Source organism: Urocitellus parryii, chromosome 4, assembly GCF_045843805.1.
Source record: "Urocitellus parryii isolate mUroPar1 chromosome 4, mUroPar1.hap1, whole genome shotgun sequence".
NCBI lineage: Eukaryota > Metazoa > Chordata > Mammalia > Rodentia > Sciuridae > Urocitellus > Urocitellus parryii.
In genome coordinates this window covers 65,886,033-65,910,196 of record NC_135534.1, presented here as the reverse complement: position 1 = coordinate 65,910,196, position 24,164 = coordinate 65,886,033, and the positions used below count along the sequence as shown (strand labels likewise).

General features: G+C 54.0%; 2 protein-coding genes across 6 annotated transcripts in view; both read left to right on the top strand.

The window, feature by feature from the left end:
• The window catches only part of Gdpd5 (glycerophosphodiester phosphodiesterase domain containing 5), an 81,975-nt gene extending 70,395 nt beyond the window's left edge, over window positions 1–11,580 (top strand). For 4 of the 5 annotated variants that reach the window (XM_026387331.2, XM_026387332.2, XM_077797625.1 and 1 more), the window contains 9 exons: window positions 2,203–2,285; window positions 3,355–3,505; window positions 3,977–4,195; window positions 4,696–4,853; window positions 5,143–5,290; window positions 6,554–6,636; window positions 7,188–7,202; window positions 9,302–9,414; window positions 10,587–11,580. In XM_026387331.2, coding sequence (XP_026243116.1) covers window positions 2,203–2,285; window positions 3,355–3,505; window positions 3,977–4,195; window positions 4,696–4,853; window positions 5,143–5,290; window positions 6,554–6,636; window positions 7,188–7,202; window positions 9,302–9,414; window positions 10,587–10,735 — 1,119 coding nt within the window. In that variant the 3' untranslated portion in view covers window positions 10,736–11,580. The remainder of the gene's footprint in view (window positions 1–2,202; window positions 2,286–3,354; window positions 3,506–3,976; window positions 4,196–4,695; window positions 4,854–5,142; window positions 5,291–6,553; window positions 6,637–7,187; window positions 7,203–9,301; window positions 9,415–10,586) is intronic. The other variant, XM_026387333.2, reaches the window with a different exon arrangement.
• Window positions 11,581–16,632: 5,052 nt separating this feature from the next.
• Klhl35 (kelch like family member 35) lies at window positions 16,633–23,916 on the top strand. Its single transcript, XM_026387357.2, has 6 exons — window positions 16,633–17,519; window positions 18,569–18,753; window positions 19,490–19,608; window positions 21,081–21,269; window positions 22,683–22,871; window positions 23,728–23,916. The coding sequence occupies exons 1-6, from the start codon at window positions 16,633–16,635 to the stop codon at window positions 23,914–23,916; spliced, it is 1,758 nt and encodes a 585-aa protein (XP_026243142.1).
• The last annotated feature ends 248 nt before the right edge of the window (window positions 23,917–24,164 follow it).

Here is a 24,164-nt window from a genome sequence, read left to right as displayed (position 1 = left end):
ATTGATTATCCGTGGGTTCTGACTGTCGTAAGCTGAGTGCACCTCCTGCCTGAGAGGCTGTGTCTGTGTGTCCCAGATGTGCTGTTCCTAGGTGGACTTTCTTATTTGGTTTGACTAGATCCAAAGCTGGGACTCTCAAGCACAGTTTCCTGTTCACTAAGTGAAACAACTTTCCACCCCACCCACATGCACCGTCCTGACAGAGCTCCACTTGGACTTGCCTGAGGCAGGTAGGAGCTCTGAGAGAGGGATTATGAATTCACCGCAGGGATGAGTGTGGTGGCATACACCTGTAATCTCAGCTACTGAGGAGGCTGAGGCAGGAGGATTGCAAGTTGCAGGCGAGCTTAGACAATCTAGCAAGAACTTGTCTCAAAATAAAACATAAATTGGCTGGGGATGTTCAGTGGTATGCTGAATGTTTGACTGGCATCCAAAGGGCCCTAGGTTCAACCTCCAGCACCACAAAAAGAAAAAAAAAAAATTATCCCAGAAGCCCTGCATACTTGGGGAGGTCATCCTGGAGCCCTGGCAAGGGAGGACAGGTTTCCATGCCTTGCTCTAGGAGGCCAGCACCTAACCTAGGGAGAACTTAACAGTGCAGACTCTTCATCTGCCCTCTCCTCAGGGTCTTCACAGCCCTTTCTAGGCTACTTCCTGTCCACCTTCTCAGGCACAGCCCGTGTGCAAGGGAGTCTACACCTCTTGCATGGTCCCTGGTGGAAGGAGAGATGGGTGGGGGCCTCCACCACCCTGCTCTGGGGATGAGGACTCACAATGCCCACTGGACTGGGAGAACAGGTGGCATGTTCCCCAGGCTGGACAAAAGGTAAAGAAAGGTACTCATATTACAGAATTTCTACTGTGCACCAGGCTCTGGCCTAGGGTCTCTGATGTGCTATTCCACCTATGAGGTTGATAGCATGAGCCCATTTTATAGCTAAAGAAACTGAGGCCCTTGGGCATGGTGGTGGCTCACCTGTAATCCCGGTGACTCAGGAGGCTGAGGCAGGAGGAGGCCAGCCTGGGAAGCTCAATGAGATCCTGTCTTAAAAAAATAAAAAGGGATGCAGATGTAGATCGCTGGCAGGGTACCCCTGGGTTCAATCTCGACTACCAAAAACCAAAACAAAGCAAAACTGAGGCCCCACTAGGGATGGCATTTCTTCCCTCTTGGTCAGCTTCAAAGCCTTTCCTTGCCATTCCCTGGCTCTCTGGTGCCAGGCTGCCCTCCAGAAGAGAGCAATGTGTTGGAGCAGAGCATGGCCAGAGGGACATAAGGTGGGCTTAGATCAGCTACCTCTCCGTGTGTCTCCTTCCTCTCTCCCTCCCTCTGCCCACACCACTTGCACCAGGTCTTAGAGGAATCCCTGGTTTGGTGCTGACCCCCAGTGGCAGAAAGGGGGTATGACAGTGTCCTCAGACTACATGGAATCAGGAAGGGAGACTTAGAACCCCAACTCTCCCAGCCTAAGGACCCTCATAGAGCAGAGCATCTCCTCAAGGGGCCACTGGGGAAAGAGCCCCAAGGAGGGAGAAATGTACCCAAGGTCGTAAAGCTAGTTAATGCAAAGTCAAGGCTAGAACTAGGATCTTCTGACTCATGCTGTACAGTTGCCATTTAAGCACCTTCTCTGGATCAGGCAACCTGCTAGGGGCTTTTAATCCATGTAACGAGCGACCCAGGGAGGAAGAGGACATGATATTTCATCACTCCAATGAAACTGTCACCTCAGGCCCCTCCTTTTCCTCCAAATCTTCATCTGGACTGAGCTCAGGATATAACCAAGAGGGAACAAGGCATTCTGCCTTTCCCCAAGGCTACCAAAGAACTACCAGACTATGGGAAAGGTTTCCTGCCTCCAGTGTCTAGCTCAGTGCCTGGGACACAGTAAGGATAATCTCATGATGAAAGCTACTATTTATTAGGTGCTAGCTGTCTGTCAGACGTTTATATACACCCACCCTAACCATCATGTCTGCCCCTCCCCAAAAAAACCTGCAAGGTGGACATGACTTAAGGAGGATGAGACTGAACTTCAGAGAAGCTGAGTGGGCACCCAGGGTCACACAGCTGCTCCAGGGAGGGGCCAAAATTATAACCAGACCTGCCCCAGCCTCCCAACACAAGGCCTTTCTTTGGCTGGGGAGGGGGACATCATTTGAATCCTGGCCCTCTTCTCACCATGCCTTCCTCTCTAGTTGGCCCCAGAGCACACGCTGATGTCCTTCCGGAAGGCACTAGAGCAGAAGCTGTATGGGCTCCAGGCTGACGTCACTGTCAGGTAGGTGTCGGGAAGGGAGGAGGGCACCTCTCATCCACAGGGTCTCTGGAGATGGGAGTGTCGAGGCTGGGATCATCTGCAGCAGGGAGGCACCCTTTCCATGCCAGTGAATCTTGTGCCAAACTCCAGGGTATAAGAGAGAAGAGAGCAGACTCTCTTGGTCAGGCAGAGTGAAGGGTAAGGACCTGGAGGCACAGATCCACCTGAAGAGAAGCCAGCTCTGTCTCGGCTTCATGGGAGGGCTCAAACGCTCAGATAAGGGAAGTTAGCTGGGGGGGGGGAGACAATATTATTACTGTGATGCCAGTTATATTTTAAGGGACCACACAAAGGTGATAGGTACATTTTATAGCTATAGATATTGAAATATGTATTAGTATAAAGGGGAGGAGGAATCCACCCCAATCTTATAATAGAGATCACCTCTGAGAGGGGGAGATGGGCGGGGCTGCCATATAGAGTCATACTGGTCATAACAAGGACACCATATATGTGAGGTCACCATTCCCAGAGTGGACATTGTAAAACTATTTATCATATGTTTCTAGCATGTGGTGGTGACACGCCTTGAGGAGTCGGGGCAGGGCACAGGTGCACTGGGTTAGCTCTTGGCAGCCCTGGTCGGGGAGGTAAGGTGGAGATGGGGTGAGATTCGTAAAAGAGGCCTACATTTGCACTGTTCTCATTATGATCAATGGACCTGGTCCCAAGACATGTTCTACTACTTCCTGGCAGTCAACCTTGAACTAGACACTTTCCTCTCCTTGTCTCAGTTTCTCCATTATCGAGTGACCTAGCACCTATCTTCACGGATGATAATGGTCCCAGCCTTTTCCTACCCTCCCTCCCTGGCAGTTCTCACCCCACCTGACCCGCACACAGAGTGGAGGGTATTGGCCCTTCAGGGTCACCTACCAGCCCCCTGTCCACTATTCAGGTAGGGAGTCTGAGGCCCAGAGAGGGGCAGAGCCAGTCCAGGCCCCATGGTGGTTGGGAGCAGTGTGTGAGGGGCTGATTGTGGATGGCAGGTGACTTGGTTGGGTGGTGACTCGGTGCCCCCTCCCCACAGCCTGGACGGTGTGCCCTTCCTCATGCACGACACCACGCTGCGGCGCACCACCAACGTGGAGCAGGCATTCCCGGAGCTCGCCCGAAGGCCCGCCTCCATGCTCAACTGGACCGTCCTGCAGAGGCTCAACGCCGGGCAGTGGTTCCTGAAGGTCAGACCCCAGTCCTAGACAGGGATCCCACACAGTGAGAGAGGCAGGTGGCCATCAACTCGGGTCACGAGGCCAGGCTGGTTAGTGGCCTCTCCGGGTTCCGCAGCAGCCAGACCTCATGGTTGTCACTGCTTGATCTGGACCTGCCTCCCTGGCTGGGACCAGCTGATGGGGGTGCTGACAGCAGAACGGTTCACTCTGGGACACTCTGGAGGGAGGTCGGTTGTCCTGTCTGAGAGGCTAGAGGAGAATGGGCTGGGGTGGGAGGTGCTCTGGGAAAACCATTCCCTCTGGAAGCGGAGTTGGGTACAGGGTAAGGGAGGGGGGCTCTGGGAGGCCACAGCACCACTTCACCTGACGGACACCAGCGGACTCCCCAAGCCCAGGGTTCTCCACACTTGGTTGCTAGGAAAGCAGGCAGAGGCCCGAAATGGCAGGTGACAGAACCATGTGTGTCCCTGTCTCTGCCAGACTGACCCCTTCTGGACGGCCAGCTCCCTGTCACCCTCCGACCTCAGGGAGGCCCAGAACCAGTCCATCTGCAGCCTGGAAGAGCTGCTGGAGCTGGCCAAGGGCAACGCCACGCTGCTCCTCAACCTCCGCGACCCGCCCCGGGAGCACCCCTACCACAGCAGCTTCCTCAATGTCACGCTGGAGGCCCTGCTTCGGTCTGGCTTCCCACAGCACCAGGTGAGGCCCTGCAGCCACCCTAACCAGCCCTGGCCCAGCCCTGCTCCAACTTCAACTCACCTGTCCCCTCTAGACTTCAGGTTTCACATTTGTAAAATGGGGTCTTAGGCCCCTTGCCTCCTTGCCAGGGTCCTCGCAGGGAGCAGAAGGGAATCAGAAAGTCCTTTCAGATGTTCAGTGGGCAGGAGTGGGTCCAGGATCTCCAGTTACGTCAGTGAAGGGCTGCCCAGGTCACTGTGGTGCAATGATGAGGGACCAGAGAAATCAACACCAGTTTGTGACAGCAGAGTGATGTGTGTTTGGGTTCTCCATCTTGACATGACAGCAATCCAGAGTTGCAGCCAGAGGGCTTACAGCCATGGCTGGGACCAAGTGTCCCCTGATAACCATCACACTTAAGTGGTCATCATTTTAACCTTCTTCATGCTCTAGTGAGGTAGGTCTTCTTACCCAGGGTTTGCAGAAGAAAACCCTGAGGCTGCCCCTGCTCTTGCCTATAGGTCATGTGGCTGCCAAACAGGCAAAGGCCCCTCGTGCGGAAGGTGGCTCCTGGATTCCAGCAAACGTCAGGCTCCAAGGAGGCTGTCGCCAGTCTGCGGAGAGGCCACATACAGCGGCTGAACCTGCGCTACACTCAGGTGTCCCGCCAGGAGCTCAGGTGCTTGCCCCACCTGGCCCAGGGGTGGGACTGAGTCTCCCCTAGTCTTGACCACCTCCTCTCACTGCTGGACAGAGGGCAGGGCACACAGAGGTTCTGCACACGTGGTTCAGAGATGTTGTGAGCAGCAAGCAGAGCTGGGTTGGACTGGGAGCTGGGCCCTGGTATGGGCATTCCTTCCTCCATGGAAAGTTGGTGGCATGAGGCTGTGAAGGGAGCACATTTTACAGGCTTCCCACAGGGAGAAGCAGCCAGTGCCCGGAACCAACCAAACTCTGTCCCTGCCCAGGGACTACGCATCCTGGAACCTGAGTGTGAACCTCTACACTGTCAATGCACCGTGGCTCTTCTCCCTGCTGTGGTGCGCTGGGGTCCCATCTGTCACCTCTGACAACTCCCATACCCTGTCCCAGGTGCCTTCCCCACTCTGGATCATGGTGAGTTGGAGACTGTTGGGGGGGCAGAGGACACCTGGGGTCGGTGTAGAGAGCTGCCTGTGGTCTACTCCTACCACTCGGCAAGCTCTGTGCTCGGGGCTGTCCCTGGGGAGGTCTCAGGGCTGGAGGTGTCCCTGATGTGGATGCAGGCTTGAGGCAAGAGGAGAATTTACCTCGCCTCTGGGGCTGCACTAAGGCGCTCGAGGACTCTGGGCCCTACTCACAGGGGGGAGCACATCACGTAGGGGCCCTCAAAAAGCAAATAGCTACTTGGAGTTTTCGTTTGGAGTGTGTTCATTATATTTGATTTTAAAATGAGGGAAAAGAACAATAGGACAAGAATTAGGAATGTAAAAAGTCTTCCTTGAAAATAGTGAATCAAATGGTGTCGAGCTGATGGGCTGAGCACCCACCGACTGAGTTCCAGTCCCTGTGCTGCCTCCCTGAGGACATGAAAGGCAGACACAGGGCTCCTTATGGCCTCGGGGGTGGCATCGTCAGCAAGTTACATCTGAGTTAGGATGGACTCATGAGGGAGAGAGAACGAAGCAAGAAGCAGCCCTCGAGAAGAGGAGGAAATGGGGATCCGGGCCATGGCCTGCACATTAGAACCCAAGGCAGCCTCCAGGTCCCTAAATACCTGCTCTCCAGCTCTCACCTGCCTTTCATCCTTTAAAACCTCCCGAGTTGGCACAAAACCACTCACTACCAGGGCGGGTGACAAGCTCACCCCTCCCAGCTTGCCTGAGACCCAGGAGCCTGAGGCTACACACAGGGCCTTGCCTTTCCCAGCCCCTCAGTGTTCCCTGGGGGGAAGCCCCTGCTCTCTGCCCTCCAGTCCTCATGCAGTGAAGCATACTCCTACCCCACACAGGTGCTACACACCTGTCCACAGGTTCACAGCTCACCGGCCAGTTGTATCACACCTTTACATTCATATGCACATATGTTAAGACATACGGTACTCTTGTTTCATCATTTGGTTCTTGCTTTGAGCCACGGACCCTCCAGGTTTAACATCCATCACTTCTACCCTGAGTATGCGCGCACACACTCTCACACACACACACACACTCTCTCTCACACTCTCACACTGAGGCCCACAGTACGCAGAGCCCACTCCTACAAAGTAAAATCATAAGCCTCCATCCCCCTCAAGGTCCTCCTTACCCTCCCTGATGGTCACGTGGGGTCCTCCAGCCCATGGACCCTCGGTCTGGATGGGCCATGACTGGAAGCTGGCCTCGGGCCATCTGTCCACAGCCCCCGGACGAGTACTGTCTCATGTGGGTCACCGCCGACCTGATCTCCTTCACCCTCATCGTTGGCATCTTCGTGCTTCAGAAGTGAGTAGGCGCTGACACTTCCACGGCCTTCCCACCCCTTGACAGGCCCAGCCCCCACCCAGCCAGGTGAACCTACCCTGAGCCCTCCGCAGGCCAACCGGGAAGCCTGACCAGGAGAGAAGATGGGAGTCCCCGGGGTCCCCCAGCCTTGCCTTCTTCCAGCAGAGGCTGGGTGCCTTCTGGAATGAGCGCCCAGCTAGGAGCCCAGAGCCAAGCTCTGTCCTGAATCGCTGTGTGGACTTTGGCCACCTCGGCCCTCTGCGGCTTGCCTGCCCCTGTTAGCCGGGGCACAGGTTCCCAGCAGCACCGAGCCCTCGCCTGTGCCCGTGGAAAGCCTCCCCACCTACCCCTCAGGGCGGCAGCTGGGATGTGGGTGGGGTGGGGCCCAGGGGAGGGTTTAGGGCCCACCTGGGGGCCCAGCCCAGCCAGGAACCAAGGGGCTGGGTTTTATTCTTGACTGACGTTCTCTCTCTGTCCCATCCTGCTCTGATCCGGCCGCATGTCCCTCCTCTCTCCCCTCCCCCCCTCTGCTGCACTCTGGCACCTCACAGCTATCACTTGATCAGGTAATTCTAGTGTGCTCCTCCTCCTGTTCCTCTTTCTCCCTACTTGCCAGTCCCTTCTCTAGTTCTGTCTGAAAAGCTGCCGTGCACCAAGCTCTGGGCCTGGGTCACCCTCGCCAACACACCCCCTGCCTGAAGCCGCACCCCTCCTTCTCTCCCCAGGCCCCCTCCCTGCTCTTCCCATCTTGCCTTGTGTGTCCCCCTGCTCTCTGTTCTCACTGCAGTTTCTGCCAGTGGGGACCAGTGTTTCCTTGACAGGTCCCTGACCCTGTCTCTCAGCACCAACGTGTCTCCCTCAGGGAGGGGGTCCCTGAGCACCCCTATCCCCCTAGTCCAGACCTTATGGGGGCCTTCGCCACCTGCCCAGTGCAGACCCCAAGTTCCTGCCTCTCTGGGCTTCCTCCTCCCTCCGTCACGCTCTTTACTCTGTGTTTCTCCCATCCCTTCTTCCCTCCTCTGTCTCTGACCCCCACTGCCACTCCTCTCCCTGACATCGCCTCTCCCCTTCCCCTGGGAGGAGCCCCACAACGTCTTCCTGTCCTAGATGCAACTAGCTGCAGAGACCGTAGCCTGATACCTTCTTGCTGGGTTTTAATGTTAATTTCTAAGATGAGCACTTTGTCTTAGGTATCCCTTGATCAACTGCCTTGGGCCCTCCTGGGTCAGGTACCTTTACTGACCAGCGTTTTTAGGAGGAGAACCTGCCCTCTGGCTATGGGACTGGGGGAGGGACATTTAGCCAGTTGATCCTTCCTCTGTCCACAGAGGCAGTAGACACTCACGATACTGCCCAGTGTTGTGCTGGGTCCTTCAGATACAACCAGGACAGTGTCATTGTCCCTGGAGGGTCACGGGCAGCATCATGGAGAAGGCGACCTGGGGGATGAGGCAGGGGGAAAAGATCATTTCCCTGTGGGCCTCATTCTTCTGTTCATTCACTCAACGAGTCCTTGTCTAGCACCCGCTAGGCAGGCACTGAGATTGGCGCTGGGGGCCCACTGCTGGATAAGAGGTGCCATCTCTACCCCCGAGGATTTGCAGGGCAGCCAGCCCAGCCAGGGGGCAGGTGCCTTCCCCTCTGCCTCCTGCTTTCTCCTTGTCTGTCTGCTCTGTCCACCCATCCGTCTGTCCATTTCTGCTGTGCTGACCCCATCCAGAAACTCACAATTGATTTCTTGTGGAGTCTTGGTTCCTTCCACCCACCCAAGCAGGCTTTGGTCCCCTAGAAGTTTGGGTGCTTGTTTCCAAGCTGCCCTTTAGCTCCATTTGGTGGGGTCGGGTGGGGAGGTCAGGAATCCTTCTGCCTAAATCCTAGGAAACATCCAAGGGAGGCCAGGGATTCGGGGTTAGTTTGGAGGGACTACTACAGCGAAGGCAGTGTCCAGGGCTGGGCCCAGGAGACGGAGTCCTCCCCACTCTCTCTTGGTCCCTGCGTGTCTTATGCACGCCCACCTCCCAGCCCACCCTAGGTCAGTGTGTCCACCACCCTGCCCCTCCCAGCCTTCAGGAGGATTCATGCTCCAGCCTGCCCCTCCCTTTAGGGTTGCTGGAGCAGAGCAGCAGACACCCCCACCCCAAGTCGCTCTAACGCCCTTGCCTCCCAGACCTGTGAAGATCACTTGTGAGCAGTCCTATTACCCTGCTGCCCTTCCCTTCCCTTCATTTCCGGGTTTCCTTCTGGCTTCCCTGGGCCTGTCATGATGGTGGAGCTGTGGGAGGCATCAGCTGGGACTTCCTGACATTGATGTGGACTCCTGTGCACGTCATGCCTGCTAAGCTCCTTCCTCCCTGAGATTGTCCCAAAGAGCCAGGTGCATAACTGGAGGCACCTGAGACAGAACTAACCAACCATCTTTATGGGCCGGGTTGCCAGTTTAGGGTTCTGGAGGTAAAGGGAGGCAGGAGAGCCCTGGCCGAGAACCAGTAGACTCTGACACAAGTCCCCACCCTGCCCCTCTCTGGACCTGTTTCCCTATTTGTCCAGTGGGACATGAGTCTTGCCGGTTTCTCAAGCCACATCCAGAGAGGCTCTGGAAGTGGCAGGGTCTGTGCTGCAGGAAGGGGTGGGGAAGGACCTGATGCCCATGGGACCATTTCTGCAGGTGGCGCCTGGGTGGCATCCGGAGCTACAACCCTGAGCAGATCATGCTGAGTGCTGCAGTGCGCCGGACCAGCCGGGATGTCAGCATCATGAAGGAGAAGCTCATCTTCTCAGGTAAACAGCCTGAAGACAGGCGAAGCAGTCCCTGGGCGGGGGCTCACACCTACAAGCAATGTCACACAGCGCATGTACGTAGGGACACAGACAGGTGTACATAGCCCACTTGGGTTTACACCTGCACACATACAGAGGCACACACATACAGAGGCACACACGGAAACACACACACCTCCACAGGCAGGCAGCTCGGGATCCTGTGGCTCCCTTTCACACCACAGTTGTTGGGCAAGGGCGATGTGCGGGCGGGGAGGGGCCTGTTTGAAGGTCCATCTTCCTTCCCCTAGTTCACATACAGGCGCACAAATAATGATTTTACCCTACTCGTTGCTAGCCCCTGTTGGCAAGCCCAGGCAGCTGTATGGACAGACATGGAAAATAGAGGGTTGCTGGAGCTCTCCCAATGCGGGTGCTGAGGAGAGTGGGGTCAGAGCTCCCTGGGGCAGCAAGGAAGGTTTTGGTGTGATGATGTAGCTGGAGTGTGGAGGACGGTAGAGAGTACCCGGGCAGTGGGTGGAGGGTGATCCTGGTAGGGGCAGTGTGGGAACACTTTGCCTGGGCACCAGGAACCAGAAAGCATTCTTCTGGGCTGAGCTCCACTCAGCAGACCTTCCCTGAACCCATCTGTGCCCTGCATTCTGCCATCTCTACAGCACAGATGTTCGGGAGCCACTCTGCTTAGTCGGGTCCTAGAACTCACACCAAATGTGGTAGGGCCAAAGGAAGCAGGGGCTGTCCATGAAGAGGCCCATCCCTCCCTGGGGGACTCAGAGGAAGCTTCCACAAGGGGGACACAACACAGCTGAGAAGACCTTGAGTCAGAGTTTAGGAAAAGGAAGTGTCCACAGGGACATTGGCCCTCCCAAGAGAGGGGCCAATATGTACAAAGATCCCCTGGAGACTAAGAGTGCCAAACTCAAGAGGGCACAGGTGGCTTCCTGTGGCTGGAGGGGAGAGTTCCAGGGGATAAGATACTGAGACAAGGCCAGAGCGTTCAGCAGACCAGGAGGGCCTTGAATGCCAGGCTCCATGCCAGCTGGAACCCAGCAGCTGCACCGGGTCTCTAAGGGCCCCACTAGGAATTGCTGCAGGCCACCCTTCCCACCCCACCTGTCACCATCCTCACCCTGTCCTCCCCACTCACATTCTGTCTCCCTCTGGCCCAACAGAGATCAGCGATGGCGTGGAGGTCTCCGATGAGCTCTCCGTATGTTCAGACAGCAGCTACGACACATATGCCAACAGCACTGCCACGCCTGCGGGCTCCCGAGGGGGCGGCAGCCATACCAAGACCCTTACAGACCGGGGTGGGCGTTAGCAGAAGACCTGTCTGTCTGGGCCTGTACCTGACATAGAAAACAGGAGAGCCCAGGAGAGCTGGCAGAAGCGTGTTGGACCGAGAGCTCCGGGAGCTGGCTCCGCAGCCTGTACTTGGGGCCTGGCCCCTTGTCACCATGACCTCTCTTGGAGGGTGTTTCCTCTCCCCTGAGGCCCAGCTGGGCCAGGATTCCAGCCTTTCAGATGCCCCTGCAGGCCTGGGGCTCCTTCTGGGAAGTGTGGGGTCTGGGGCCTGGTCCTGCTCTCACAGGCCTCTCTCACATCCCAGCCAGAAAGCTTTGATGGGTCACTGGATGGTGGCAACGAGGATGTGATTGCCCACCTGTGTCTGTCTACCTGTCCACGCCATGGGCAACTGACTTCTCCATTTTTATCCTGCCTTGAAGACCTGGGCTAGCTTTTACCCCTGGCCCCTGGCAGCTCTGCTCTCCATGTCTGTCTCAAAGCACAAGGAATTTCTGCCCAGGGAGGAAAGCCGGTGGCTGTGATCCAGATACATCCTCCTTCCCAACTAGCCTCCCACCACCACCACCAGCCCCTGCCCCACCAGAGGGCTTGAACTATGTCCCCTAAGAGGAGCTGGAGATAGCCAGAAGTACAGGCTTAGGGCTGGTCTATCTCACACCCAACTGTCCAACAGGCCTCTGGGGAAGAAGTGGCCCTGAGGCCCAGGAGATCTACAGACTAATACAACCTCATGTTCCCCCACTGTGGCCACAGGGCAAAGACCCCTTAGGAAAAGTGTTCTGAGCATGATGAAATGTGGACATGTGGCCAGTAGGCCTGCAGTGGAGGGAGCCTGAGGGCCTCTTCCAGGATGATTAAAGCTGCCATCTTAATGTGTGCTGTCTGTGAGTTGTCAGCAGGAGGGTGGGGACAGAGCATACTGGGTTTGGGGCTCAGTTCTGGCCCTGTGATTTGAGGAAGAAATGTTCTCAGTAACTCTGGGATGGTGGCAGGATGGCTGAGCCCCTACCCTGTCAGTCATGATGCCAGGTGTCCTTAACAGCCCTGGCCCCAGAGGTAAAGCAATTGTCTAAGGCCATATAGCTTAGAACAGGCAGAGCCAGTGTCCCACACGGAGACTGGCTCCAACCCACATCGCCTTCCATAACAGAGGGGGACAGGTAGTTAAATGCAGGGCTGGGGAGTGGGACAGCTGGTCCCTCAGCCATATGGAGGCACTCTGAGCTCCCCTATAGAAGAACAAGCCCTCACCAGGCCTCTGCCCCATGACAGGGGGTGGCTTTGAGTTCTCAGGGCTTTGGACCTTCCTGAGGCAGGCGCACCCCTATGCCTAGCATAATGGGAACACCTGGGCCAAAAATTAAAACGCAGCCCGGGGACCACATATGTCCCTTCCTGTTCTTCAATATTTGGGGTGTGTGCTCTCTGCAGGGAGGGGTCCACTGTGGAGTCAGGGCAGATCTTCAACTCTGAGTTTGTCCCAGGGGTCTGTATGACTTGGGTGTGTCCCAAGGGGAAAGGGTGAGGCTGAACCCCAGCTCTAGCCTGCCTGAAGCCAATGCCACACTTCCCGGGAGCCAAGGAATGTGTCTCATCTCCAGACAAGGGTAGATGGAATTCTTGGGGCCTCAAAGTTTCTGGCACCTTCTTGAGGGAAAAGAAAAGAGTCCCTTCCAAATGTTGACCCCTCGTGTTAATCTCTAGGACTATCCCTCTTTCCCTTGCTACTGAATATCTGGCAAATGCTTCTTCCTGGGGCAAGGGTCAGCTCCAGCCTCTTCTCTGGACACAGGCAGCAAGTGAAACTGCTGGGCCAGTGTTGGGGTTGGGGGCATTGCCCTACCCAAAATGCACACCCCCCACCATGTTATGCCTTCTCTCCAACCTCTGTCAGGCCCACATAGGAAAGAGAATAAAACTTTCACACCAGTCCTTCCCTATCTAGTCAGTTCCCCCTGGCCCACTGGCCACACTTGGGAACCTTAAGACATCCTGGAATCTTAGGAGAGGAAAGTGGGGATGGAGGGGGCTGGGGTCCCAACTGGAACAGCCAGCCCATACCCCATCCTCCAATCCAGGGCCAGTCCAGCTGTCACCCTTTCACCCCAAATAATGGAGGTTGGAGGGCGGTCCTACCTTAGATGGGCAGACAGCCTGGCTTCTCTCCATCTAAGCCTGCAGCCATGGTCCACCCTGATTCCTCTTATATAACCTGGGAAACCTACCTTCCTGGAACCCTCCATGGCCTCCCCTTCTCTGTAGAGAACAGCCTCGCAACCTACTTCACAAGGAAACAGAGAAGGGGCCCGAGACCTCTGGCTGTCCCCTGTAAACCACTCCTTTCTTCCTTCTGACCTCAGAAGTTGGAGCCTCATCCTGTCTGAGCCCACTTTCCACCTTCTCCAGGCCCCTCTGTGAACCCCCAGTCTCTTCTTCCCAAGAAGAGATATGAAGACCCCCAAATATCTCACATTCTTTAAATAATAGTCACACAGGAAATCTTTTTTTTTTTTTTTTTTTTTTTTTTTTTGCGATATAAGGGCAGTTCGCCATTCCCTGGAGCAGGTCCTCAGAACAGACTCTAGCCAAGCCTCAGGACACACACTTGGTCAAGATCACCGTGAGTGCCCCCATTCTGTCTGAGCCTGCTCTGCCTGGATCAGGGTCTCATCACACCTGGCCTCTCTAAGGGCTTTCACTCACCTTCTTCTAAGCAACCCAATAATGATAGGCAGAGCAGGAATCTTGTGTATCCTGCCTGCTGAGATGAAGAGCCAGGCCAAGAGGTGGGCAGTGCTAATCAGGGTCACAACCATCACAACAGACCAGGTCCCAGGTGCCCAGGGTCTACCCAGATTCTTATCAAAGCAATCTTCTCCCCAAATTGCTGTCCCCTTCCAAGAGGGCAACCCCTGGATGTCAGGCTCTGTGGGCCTTTGTAGAGGCAACAAATCATCCAGAACCAGCCTGTGGAATCCCTTTCCTTGGCTCCAGGAGGCCAAGTCAGCCCCTCTCCACCCAACTCAGCCTGCCCAGTAACACCATGCCCTACCCCACTGAGCCCCCTCCAAGGGGCCTATCCCCCACTCATACCACACCAGACAGGCACAGGACCACATGCTATACAGACCCCTGTCACACACACAGACACACCATGGATATATATAGGCCCATAACACACACAAGTCTGAGACACTCATGACATACATAAAAATGAACAAAAAGACACAGATACTGAGATAGTCAGGCAAAGTCCCACAATGACGTCTGCCATCAAGCAGGGACATGGATACAGCATAGTCACACAGAGGCAGAAGGACAGAAACCTCAATCCACATCTGTGGCAGTCACATTCTTGGTCACTTCTGCAGCAGTGTGGTCATCCATCCACAAGTCCACACCACCTCAAGCTATAGTCATGCACTCCCACATTCACACATAGGTACACTGGAACACCAACACGTTGACAACCACCTCGCCTACCTGGGGCACACCACACATACACACACACACACACACACACACAGGGGACAAGGCCAGCACAGGTCACTCCCAATCCCAGGCATACCAGATCCCAGAGTTGCACACACAGTCAATCCCACTCTTACTCCCACCCCCTCCCCTCCTGGGGCTGGTCCAAGAGTGGAACAAAAGCCCAGCGTCCACCCCTCCCCCTCCCCCTCCCCTCCTCCTCTCCTGCTGGTGTCCAGCCCCTTTGTCCTCCAGCAGCTGAGCCTGAGTGGGAGTCTGGGCAGAGCGGCAGGGAGGGACATTGGAGCCTGGCTGCTGGGGTGTAGGCAGCAGGTACAATCAGGAGTGGTCCTCGTGAAAGCATCAGCTTCGGAGCCTCTGGGAGAGGGAGTGGCCAGGTAAGTGCCAGGTAGCCCTGGGCAAGGCTCAGGATGCAGGGCTGACTGATTGTGTGGTAGTGGTATCAGAAGTCTGAGCTGTGTACATGTGAGTGAGTGTGGGGGTGACAGAGAGGGACGTTGGCATGTTGAGCCGACTTCCACAGGTGGGGCCTCAGTCTGCGTCACAACCTTAGCCAGGGCTTACTGCCCCATGGAAGAATGCTGACGAAGCCCTACCTGGGAAGCCCTACCTTCCATATTCCAACTGGGTGGAGCCCCCCAAGCTCTAGACTGGGAATCCTCAGGATGGAAACTGGGTCACAAGTCCCTGTGTCCATAGTTCACAGTACCTAGAGTGGTGGACAGTAGAATGAAAAAGTACACGTGCACTTCCCAGGACAGAACCTCTTCCCTCCTCTCAGGGAGCCCCTCCAGCCCTGGGACATCTCAGGGGGGAGAAGTCCCTCCTCTTCCTGATGAGGCTGACCTCCAGGTGTGGCTTCATCCTGGGCTGGCTTAGGATACACTGAGGGCAACACACTGGAATGACCTGCCTTACCTCCCTCTGATGGTCTCTGGCTGCTCCAAGTCACACCCCCACCCTGGCCAGTGGCAGAGTAGCTAGGCATGCAGAGCCTCTACAGAGCCAGTCAGGGCTCCGCCTGCTCTACTTGGGCAAATATAGTTAACTTCCTTGTCCACCGGGAAGCTTACTTTCTGTGAAGCTACCGTAGGGAGTCCACCGCCCAGCCAACCAGGCTGACACCAGGCAAGATCTCACCTCTAGAGGTGGCACAGCAGTTGAGATCAGGAGAAATGGAGAGAGAGGCAAGGGGTCGAGTGCAGAGCTGAGCTTCCCTGGAATAAGACATAAAGGTGTGCTCCCCACCCTAGAGGGGTGCAAGCAGGGGCTGTATGCTCATAAGGTCCAAACCCTAACCAGTGGGGAACAGCTCTTCAGTCTGTGGAGTGCAGCTCTTCCAAACAACCCTAACCCTAACCCCTCCTTTGCTCCTAGCAGCAAATCTCTGAAGGGGAGGTTCCCTCTGAGTGCTCACAACTTACCCAATCCAGGTCAGAGCGCTAGAGCCAGGTTCTCTCCACTTCCCCACAACAGTAGGTACCTTCCCCTTACTCCTTTGGCTTCACTAATTCTACCCAGCCTTCTCAGTTTGAAGGACCCCTCAGGAACACTTCCCCTGAATCCCCTCAAATTGAGTTTACTACCCATTCTGTGAGCTCCCTAGATTCTTCATACTTCCCCCAGGGGACCTCTGCCAAACTGTGACCTCTGGGAAGTCTCTGAATAAATACTTGTTTCATTACATTCACTCGACTTTGAACAGGTCTAAGCACTTACTATAGCATGATGCTGTGCTGTGAGGGTGGGGCAGACATTAAATTAATATAATCAGAGTTTGGTCAACAGGAAGTACCTACACCTACGGGAGAGCAGCAGCAAAGTTGGAGAAAGGGAGATAATTATTGCGCACCTGTGTGCACATTCGTACGCACACACTGGGGTCCCTAGGGTATCCTGAAACCCTTAATCAAATACTGCAGCTCCTGTCATGGAACCGTCCTTATAGAGATATTTTGTCCATGTTCCTGGAACCCTCCCTCCTTCAGACCTTGGTGATGAAGATTCCCTACTGCTGGTAACCCCGTGGCACTGTTCTATCCCTAAATACTGCTTAGGTTTTTGTAAACCGTTCCTTTATTGGACTCTCCACAAATTACCCTATTTGAGAGCCTGCCATCTGCCTCCTGCGGAGACTGATAGAAAAAAGCTTAGCAAGTCTGAAGAAAAAAGGGCAATATGGCTTTAGTGGGTGACGGGAGGAGGTGGTACGGATAGGGCAGAGGCTAGATTAGAGCCACGAGTCTGGTTAGAAGAGCGTCTGAATGAATCCAAGCACACGTTACGTTTGTGCGTGCAAGAGTAAACCAGTGAGCGAACTAAAGAATAAGTGGCTGGTTTGGGTCGCGAGTAGTGCCTCCTGATCCTAAGCCAGCCTCGCAGGAAAATTTCCCGACGCTGTGTTCTCCACCCTGCAGGATGCGGGAGGCCCCCGGGCCGCAGGATTCCGAGAGGGGCTGCGAGGCGCCGTGCAAAGCGTCCTGCCACGCGCAGCGCGTCCTGCAGACCCTCAACGCGTATCGGCGAAATGGCATCCTCACCGACGTGGTTCTGCGCGCCGGTGGCCGCGACTTCCCCTGTCACCGTGCCGCGCTCAGCGCGGGCAGCGCCTACTTTCGCAGCCTGTTCGGGGCCGGTCGACCTGAGCGCTGCCTCGCCGTGGTGCCCGTGGTACAGATGTCACCCGAGGAGCCTGGCAGCGGGCCGACAGGCAGGGCAGCGGCTGCGGCGCTAGCCGTGGTGCTCGACTACGTCTACGGCGCGGGCGTGCGGCTGCGCGCCGAGGAGGAGGCGGCCGCCGTGCTGGCGCTGGCCGAGCGGCTGGGAGTGGTGGGCCTGCGCGAGGTCTGCGCTCGCTTCCTCGAGGGCCGCCTGCGCGCCCACAACAGCCTGGCGCTGCGCCGAGTAGCCGCCGCTTTCTCGCTCGCCTCTCTGGCAGAGCGCTGCGGCCGCGTGCTGCGCCAAGCCTTCTCCGAGGTGGCACGCCACGCTGACTTCCTGGAGCTGGCACCCGACGAAGTGGCGGCGCTGCTGGCGGACCCCGCGCTGGGAGTGGCACGAGAAGAGGCGGTATTCGAGGCAGCCATGCGCTGGGTGCGGCACGACGCGCCCGCCCGCCGCGGGCAGCTGCGGCGCCTGCTGGAGCACGTGCGTCTCCCGCTGCTGGCGCCCGCCTACTTCCTGGAGAAAGTGGAAGCTGATGAGTTGCTGCAGGCCTGCGGCGAGTGCCGTCCTCTGCTGCTCGAGGCCCGCGCCAGCTTCATCCTGGGCCGAGAGGCCGGCGCGCTGCGGGCCCGGCCGCGGAGGTACGGCCGGCCGCCGCTTCCCTTCCTCCCACCCTCCGCTAGTTCCGAGTTCTTCAACTACCCACTCATTCTTTCACCATTACTTAATTCACTTAGTCGTGCGTCTTGAATGAAATTCAGTCATTCGTGCAACATTTCATAGGCCTAGTGCCCAGAATACTGCCCTCCAGGAGATAACAGAGCAGTTGGGAGAGGCACAGAGGTCGTCCTGGAACACACTCTTTTTCTTGCAGATCATCTATAACTCTGAGTGCTTTGGAAACAACCCTTGCTCTCTAGGAGCCCAGTGACTAGCGATTGATATAAATGGGCGGAGACATGGAGAGTTAAATAAGGGTTTTACCCCAATCCCCAGAATGCCAGACCAGGAGACTAAGGGTGGAGTAGTCCAAGATAATCTGTCACCTCAAGGACAAAAGAAGGGGATGACACTTTTACCCACTAAATCTCTTAACAGTAAGGCCAGGGCCTTACTGGGGCAGAAATAATTCTTAACTGTCAAAGGAATAAGGAAACCGCTGAGTTAAGGGTTTGGAAAATCTGGTGAGATCAGAAGCCTGAAGGGTGGAGGGGTTCGGGGAAGGGTTGCTTTGCTGAAAGAGTGAGCAGTCCTATTCAAAGGAATTACCGGATGGCTTGGGGGATGGAAGCCAGAAAAGTGTGAAGAGGATGGATTCGTCTCAGACGAAATGGGATCTGGCTTTGAGCAAGCTGTAGCCTGTGATCCTGTTTCCTCCCCTGTAAAAGGGGTAGTAATCCCTACCTCCTACCATAGTCATAATGATTAAACGAGGTGATTTTTATGGGGAAGGACTTTTTAAAGTTTCTTTTTTTTTCTGTAACTCAGAAGTGAACAGAATAAAATTCGTGACCTTTTCCCATTGGTAACCAAAGGGAAGGTTGGCAGTGATGGCGTTCAGTGGGGTCCCTGGAGAGGTGGGTATTTAGGTATGGAAGGGCAGAAGTACTGTAGTGTGGTCAGCAAGAGGGTGAGAAAGGGCTACACCTTGGTTGCTGGTCAACAGGCCTTGGGTTTATCCCCACGCCAGATTCATGGACCTGGCTGAAGTGATCGTGGTCATTGGTGGTTGTGACCGCAAGGGTCTCCTGAAGCTACCTTTCACCGATGCATACCACCCAGAGAGCCAGCGCTGGACCCCACTGCCCAGCCTGCCTGGCTACACGCGCTCAGAGTTTGCGGCCTGTGCTCTTCGCAATGACGTCTACGTTTCTGGTGAGGGCGGGGCCACAGCAGGAGCCCTACAGAATTGGCTCAGAGCCTCCTGTACACCGCCCCTTTATTTTTCCCCTCCAGTTGGGAGACAGGGGCGGGACTTTGCCTGATAGAACCTACAGATATTGGCAGAAGAGGTATGTAGTCTAGCAGGGGGACACACTGGTGTAGCTAGTGGTGTCCTTCAGCAGCATAAGTGCTGGGCTTGGGAGCCAGAACATGAGGCATTCAGCAGGTCATTCCTGAACTCCCACGTCTCATGAGTTTGCTTAAGGAAACTAGGTATCATAATTCCTGCTTCTCATGGAGGGTTGAGAATAGAAATGAAATCATGAAGGTGAAAGCAGAAGTGATGTAGGATTACTGCCTTACCCTCTACCCCTTCCCCCATCCCTGTGCAGATGGCTGTGCTTTCCCCTGGTCTCCAGAACATTCCTGAAACTCCTACCCTTGCCTAGAGTCCCCACTCCGACATTTGCTTCCCTGAGTACAAAGCACCCAAGGTACCCAGTGAAGATTATCTCTTTCTTCCTTATTCTGTTCCTCAAGAGCCCTAACTCAAGATCTTCTCTTCATTCAAAGCAGTCTGGGATCAGAGGGTCTTACAATGGCTCAGAGGATGTCCTTTCTACTTTCTATCCTTAACCCTTCCTTTGGGCGTCTGTGTTTCTGTTTTTTGGGGGGTGCTGGGGATAGCAAGAGGGCCTGGAGGCAACGGTTGCTTATTTCTCCCTAGGGGGTCATATCAACAGCCGTGATATGTGGATGTTTAGCTCCCATCTGCACACCTGGATCAAAGTAGCCTCGCTGCACAAGGGGAGGTGGAGGCACAAGATGGCAGCTGTGCAGGGTCAGGTAGGCATACAATGTGATTATTACCGTGGGACCCAAGACACAGATGTGAACCATCTGGGGGAAGGCTCTCTATGAACCTCCAGAAGTAAGAAGGGATCTGAGGTCCAAGAAAGGAAAGGGATCACATAATAATACTAATGCTAACAATAATAGCCATTACTGTAATAATGCAGGCTAGTGATCAAAGGTGTGAGCTGTGGGGCCAAACAGTCCAGGTTTGAAACTTGACTCTTCCACTTAAGACAAAAACTTCTAGTTGGGTGTTGGTAGTGCATGCCTGTAATCCTTGCAACTTGGGAGGCTAAGGCAGGAGGATTGCAAGTTTAGGTTAGCCTCAGTAATTCAGGGAGATCTTCAGCAACTTAGGGAGATCCTGTCTCAAAGTATAATTATAATTATATATATATATATATATATATATATATATATAGTGTGTGTGTGTGTGTGTATGTATGTGTGTATAGTTGTAGATGGACACAATACATTTTAGTTAATTAATTTATTTTTATGTGGTGCTGAGGATTGAACCCAGTGAGTACCTCACATGTGAGAGGCAAGCACTCTACCATTGAGCTACAACCCTAGCCCTCTCTCCCTTTTTTTTTTTTTTTTTTTTTTTGAGGACTGTGTTTGTAGCTCAGTGATAAAAGTGCCCCTGGATTCAATCCCCAGCACAAAAAAAAAAAAAAAAAAAAAAGAAAGAAAAAAAGAAAAAAATTCTGCCAATTATCTTTATAAACTACATCCTGAAATCAAAAACACAGAAATGCTGGGTTCAGCAGTGCACGCTTGTGATCCCAATAGTTTGGAGGATGAGGCAGGAAGATCGGGAGTTCAAAGCCAGCCTCAGCAACATATCAAGGCCTTAATCAACTCAGAAGACCCTGTCTCTAAATAAAATATAAGAAAGGGCTGGGGATTTTGATCAGTGGTTGAGTGCCCCTGAGTTCAATCTCCAGTACCAAAAGGAAGGAAGGAAAAAAATCTATTTATTTGGCACCAGGGGTTGAACCCAGGGATGCCACTAAGCCACATTCTCCAGCCCTATTTTGTATTTTATTTGGAGACAGGGTCTGAGTTGCTTAGCGCCTGGTCATTGCTGTGACCCTCCTGTCTCAGCTTCCCTAGCCGCCGGTATTACAGGGGTGCGCCACCAAGCCCGGCACAGAAGTGCTTTTTAGCATCAATTAAGTGGAGGTGGTAATACTCTAGCTGTTATTAGTAAGCATCAGGTATTTGTAATCTGCATTCATTAGTCATTTTAGAGACCAGCCTCATTAAGGAGAGGAAGCATCTCAGCGAAGTTCCCTAACTGGGTGAAAGATGCCCAGGTGGTGTCTGTGCTTAAGATTTGCCCATGTTTATTTGGAAGCTGGGGTGGTGACAGTTGCCCACTCAGACTAAAGCGGTGGAGCCGCAGATTCGCCAATGGCCCTGACTCCAGACGCCGCCGCTGATGTTCTCACCTACAGCTGTTCGCGGTGGGTGGTTTCGATGGCCTTCGGCGCCTGCGCAGCATGGAGCGCTATGACCCTTTCTTTAACACCTGGACCGCGGCCGCGCCCCTGCCAGAGGCGGTGAGCTCTGCGGCGGTGGCGACCTGTGCTGGTCGTCTCTACGTTATCGGGGGCGCTGGGCAGGATGGCTTCAATACCGACAAGGTGGGTGCAGATCTAGGGGCGTGGAAGGGGCATTAGAAGTTATAGGGAATCAGCGGTGCTTACTGTGCGTCAGCCGTAAACTTGGGTGTTTGCGTGTGCTGGTCCATTTTCTCAATCACATCAGCAGCCCAGGAGTCAGCCTAAGATTTCAGGCACGGCAATGAATTCAGAGAAATGACCCGAGTGTCACACCAGCAGCACACCTGGACTTGAGTATTCGGGCTGATCCCATCCATATGGGTCTCATAGATTTAAAAATTAAGTGAGGGCAGGGGTAGGATTGAAGTTTTTTCACCATCCCTCTCCAAAAATACATTCATTGAAAGTCTAGAAGGAAAGGTAACAGCCCCACCACCTAAGCATAAGTACTACAAATATTTTGGTATATTGCTTTCCAGGTTTCCACAAATTGACTTTTGCTTTTCTGTATTAGTTTTATGTTCTTAACTGTAAAATTTTGCATTCTGCTTTCTAGTTTAAGTAAAAGCACTTTCCACATGCTTAGAACTTAATGGCCATCATTTCAGTGTCTGTAACATTCCCTGGGTGGATGAACTATAGTCTACTAATCTATTATAGCTTTTAGTTTTTTTGTGAATAAAAACTTATCTTTTCATGGCTGCTCCCTCCCTCCCCTGATGGCCTCACAAGCTTGTGGTCCTGGTACCCAAATTTTTTCCAAATTAGGAACCCTCACTCCTCCTAATTCCCAGGACCCCATTTCTCCAACAAACCTTCCTGGAGTGGAATAGGGGACACCAGTAGTGGTTGGTGCCATTCCACACCTTCTCATGTAGCACTCATTTATTAAAGGCTATTCTGGGAGGCCTCCAAGGATACAACTGAGGAAAGATAGTAATGGTAAACAGGCAGCCAGCTACAGGTGTGCACCCCTGAAAGGCCTGTAGCAGCAGGCTGCAAGGTGCGTTAGCTGGAACACCCAGAGCACCATGAAAGAGGATTGACAATGTATACAACCAGGGACAAATCTCTGTTGAGGAAAAAGGAGGAACATGGATAGTACCTTCAGCTAGGACATGAACCTCTCCCAGCTTGATATTGGGCTCAGATGATTAATCTCATTAGGACCTAATTTCTCCTCCATTAAAGATACTGTTCCTTTGGTGGAGGAGGCAGGAAACACCCGGAAGGGCTTTAGGAGTGGGTGACATTTGAGCTGGACCTTGAAAGATGAGGAGGCTTTTGACAAAGGGCATCCAGGGATCGGGGATAGAACATAGAAAGCAGAACTAGGCTGATAGCAGGGACAGTAGGTCTCTACATTCCAGACACTAGCCCAAGCCTGGTTGATATTGGTGGTGTGCTGAGTATCCCTGGGGAACGAAGTGGCAGGACACAGGCAATGGGGCACTTGGAGATAAGCTTCACCACCACTGCTTTCCTGCCCCTCAGGTACAGTGCTTTGACCCCAAGGAGGGCCAGTGGAGCCTGCGGTCACCAGCGCCTTTCTCCCAGCGGTGTCTTGAAGCTGTCTCCCTTGAGGATACCATCTATGTGGTGGGGGGCCTCCTGAGCAAAATCTTCACCTATGACCCTGGCACAGATGTCTGGGGGGAGGCTGCTGTCCTTCCCAGTCCCGTGGTAAGTGGAGGATCCCTAGCCTGGGCCCTGGCAATCAATGGTCCATTCAGGAAAGTGGATCTTACATGGTACATGATTCTCTAGCTCTGTCCTCCCAGTAATGATCAAACTTTCACAGATGAGGCAGCTGGCCTTAGAGAGGCCAAGGCCACCGATTAGGACATATTAAGGCAATGCCTAGAACTGCAAGTGCTGTATCTTTGAGTGAAGGGTTGATCTCAATGACCCTTCAGTGTGTTTTTTCCTACCCCCAAAGGCCACCAGCTGACAACATGTTGTGCAGTGGGAAGTGGGGGAGGATTCTGCTAAGTTACTTGCTCCAGTAGTACCACAAACAGGAGGTCCAGGTCAGCTACTCTGGTGCCTATAGTTCCTTGTCTCCTGGACTTTCTATCTCCTTCCAGAGACTCCAGAGACTATGGGGAGGTGTGGTTGGACTGGTGGTCCCTGCCAATCCTGACCTTCAGCATTCCTAAGAACCAGATTTCTGGCTTCTTAGGTGTTGGTGGTGTGATTATCATTCCCGGTGTATTTACTATATCCCAGGCAATATTGCCTATGCCTCCTAAGGCACTATGTACAATGCTTTACATACTTATTCCCATTAACTATGGAAGAGTACCCTATGAAGAAAGTACTATTATTCTTCACCCTTTGCAGATGAGGAAACTTAAGGCCCAGAGCAGATGACCTGATTATGCCTCATTTAAGAAGGGTCAAGCCAGAGCCTGAACTCTAATTTCTACCTCCCTACGTTTGTAGGGAAAGTTTCTATTATCTGGTCTGGTCAGCTAGGATTGTAGTAGGGAGCCCCAGGCTGGACCCCAGAGTTGACTGTCTCTCTTTGTCCATCCAGGAGAGCTGTGGCTTGACTGTGTGTGATGGGAAGGTCCACATCCTCGGCGGGCGGGATGATCATGGGGAAAGCACCGATAGGGTCTTCACCTTTGACCCCAGCAGTGGGCAGGTGGAGGCCCAGCCATCCCTGCAGCGCTGTACCAGCTCCCATGGCTGTGTTACTATTGTTCAGAGCCTGGGCAGGTGATTCAGATTGGGACTGCCTGAGCCAGGAACAGGCAGGGAGAACTCAGGCATACCACTCTCCCCTCCTGGAACCTCCAACGTCAATGGCCCTTTAACTTACTGCCCCCTTTTCTTGTGAAAATAAAACCTCATTCAAAGGTTGGTGTGTGTGTATTCCAAAGTGAGCCTCCATGGCCTGGAGATGCAATCCCTAACATCTGCGCCCTGCTTTTATTGTTTTCAAAGCACTTTTATACCATCTTAATCCAT

Excerpts from the sequence above, each read along its gene's own strand:
- Klhl35 (XM_026387357.2), top strand. The coding sequence starts at position 16,633 with ATGCGGGAGGCCCCCGGGCCGCAGGATTCCGAGAGGGGCTGCGAGGCG. Across the intron at positions 18,754-19,489 it reads CAATGACGTCTACGTTTCTG|GGGGTCATATCAACAGCCGT; the intron begins GTGAGGGCGGGG and ends ATTTCTCCCTAG. Across the intron at positions 22,872-23,727 it reads CTGTCCTTCCCAGTCCCGTG|GAGAGCTGTGGCTTGACTGT; the intron begins GTAAGTGGAGGA and ends TTGTCCATCCAG.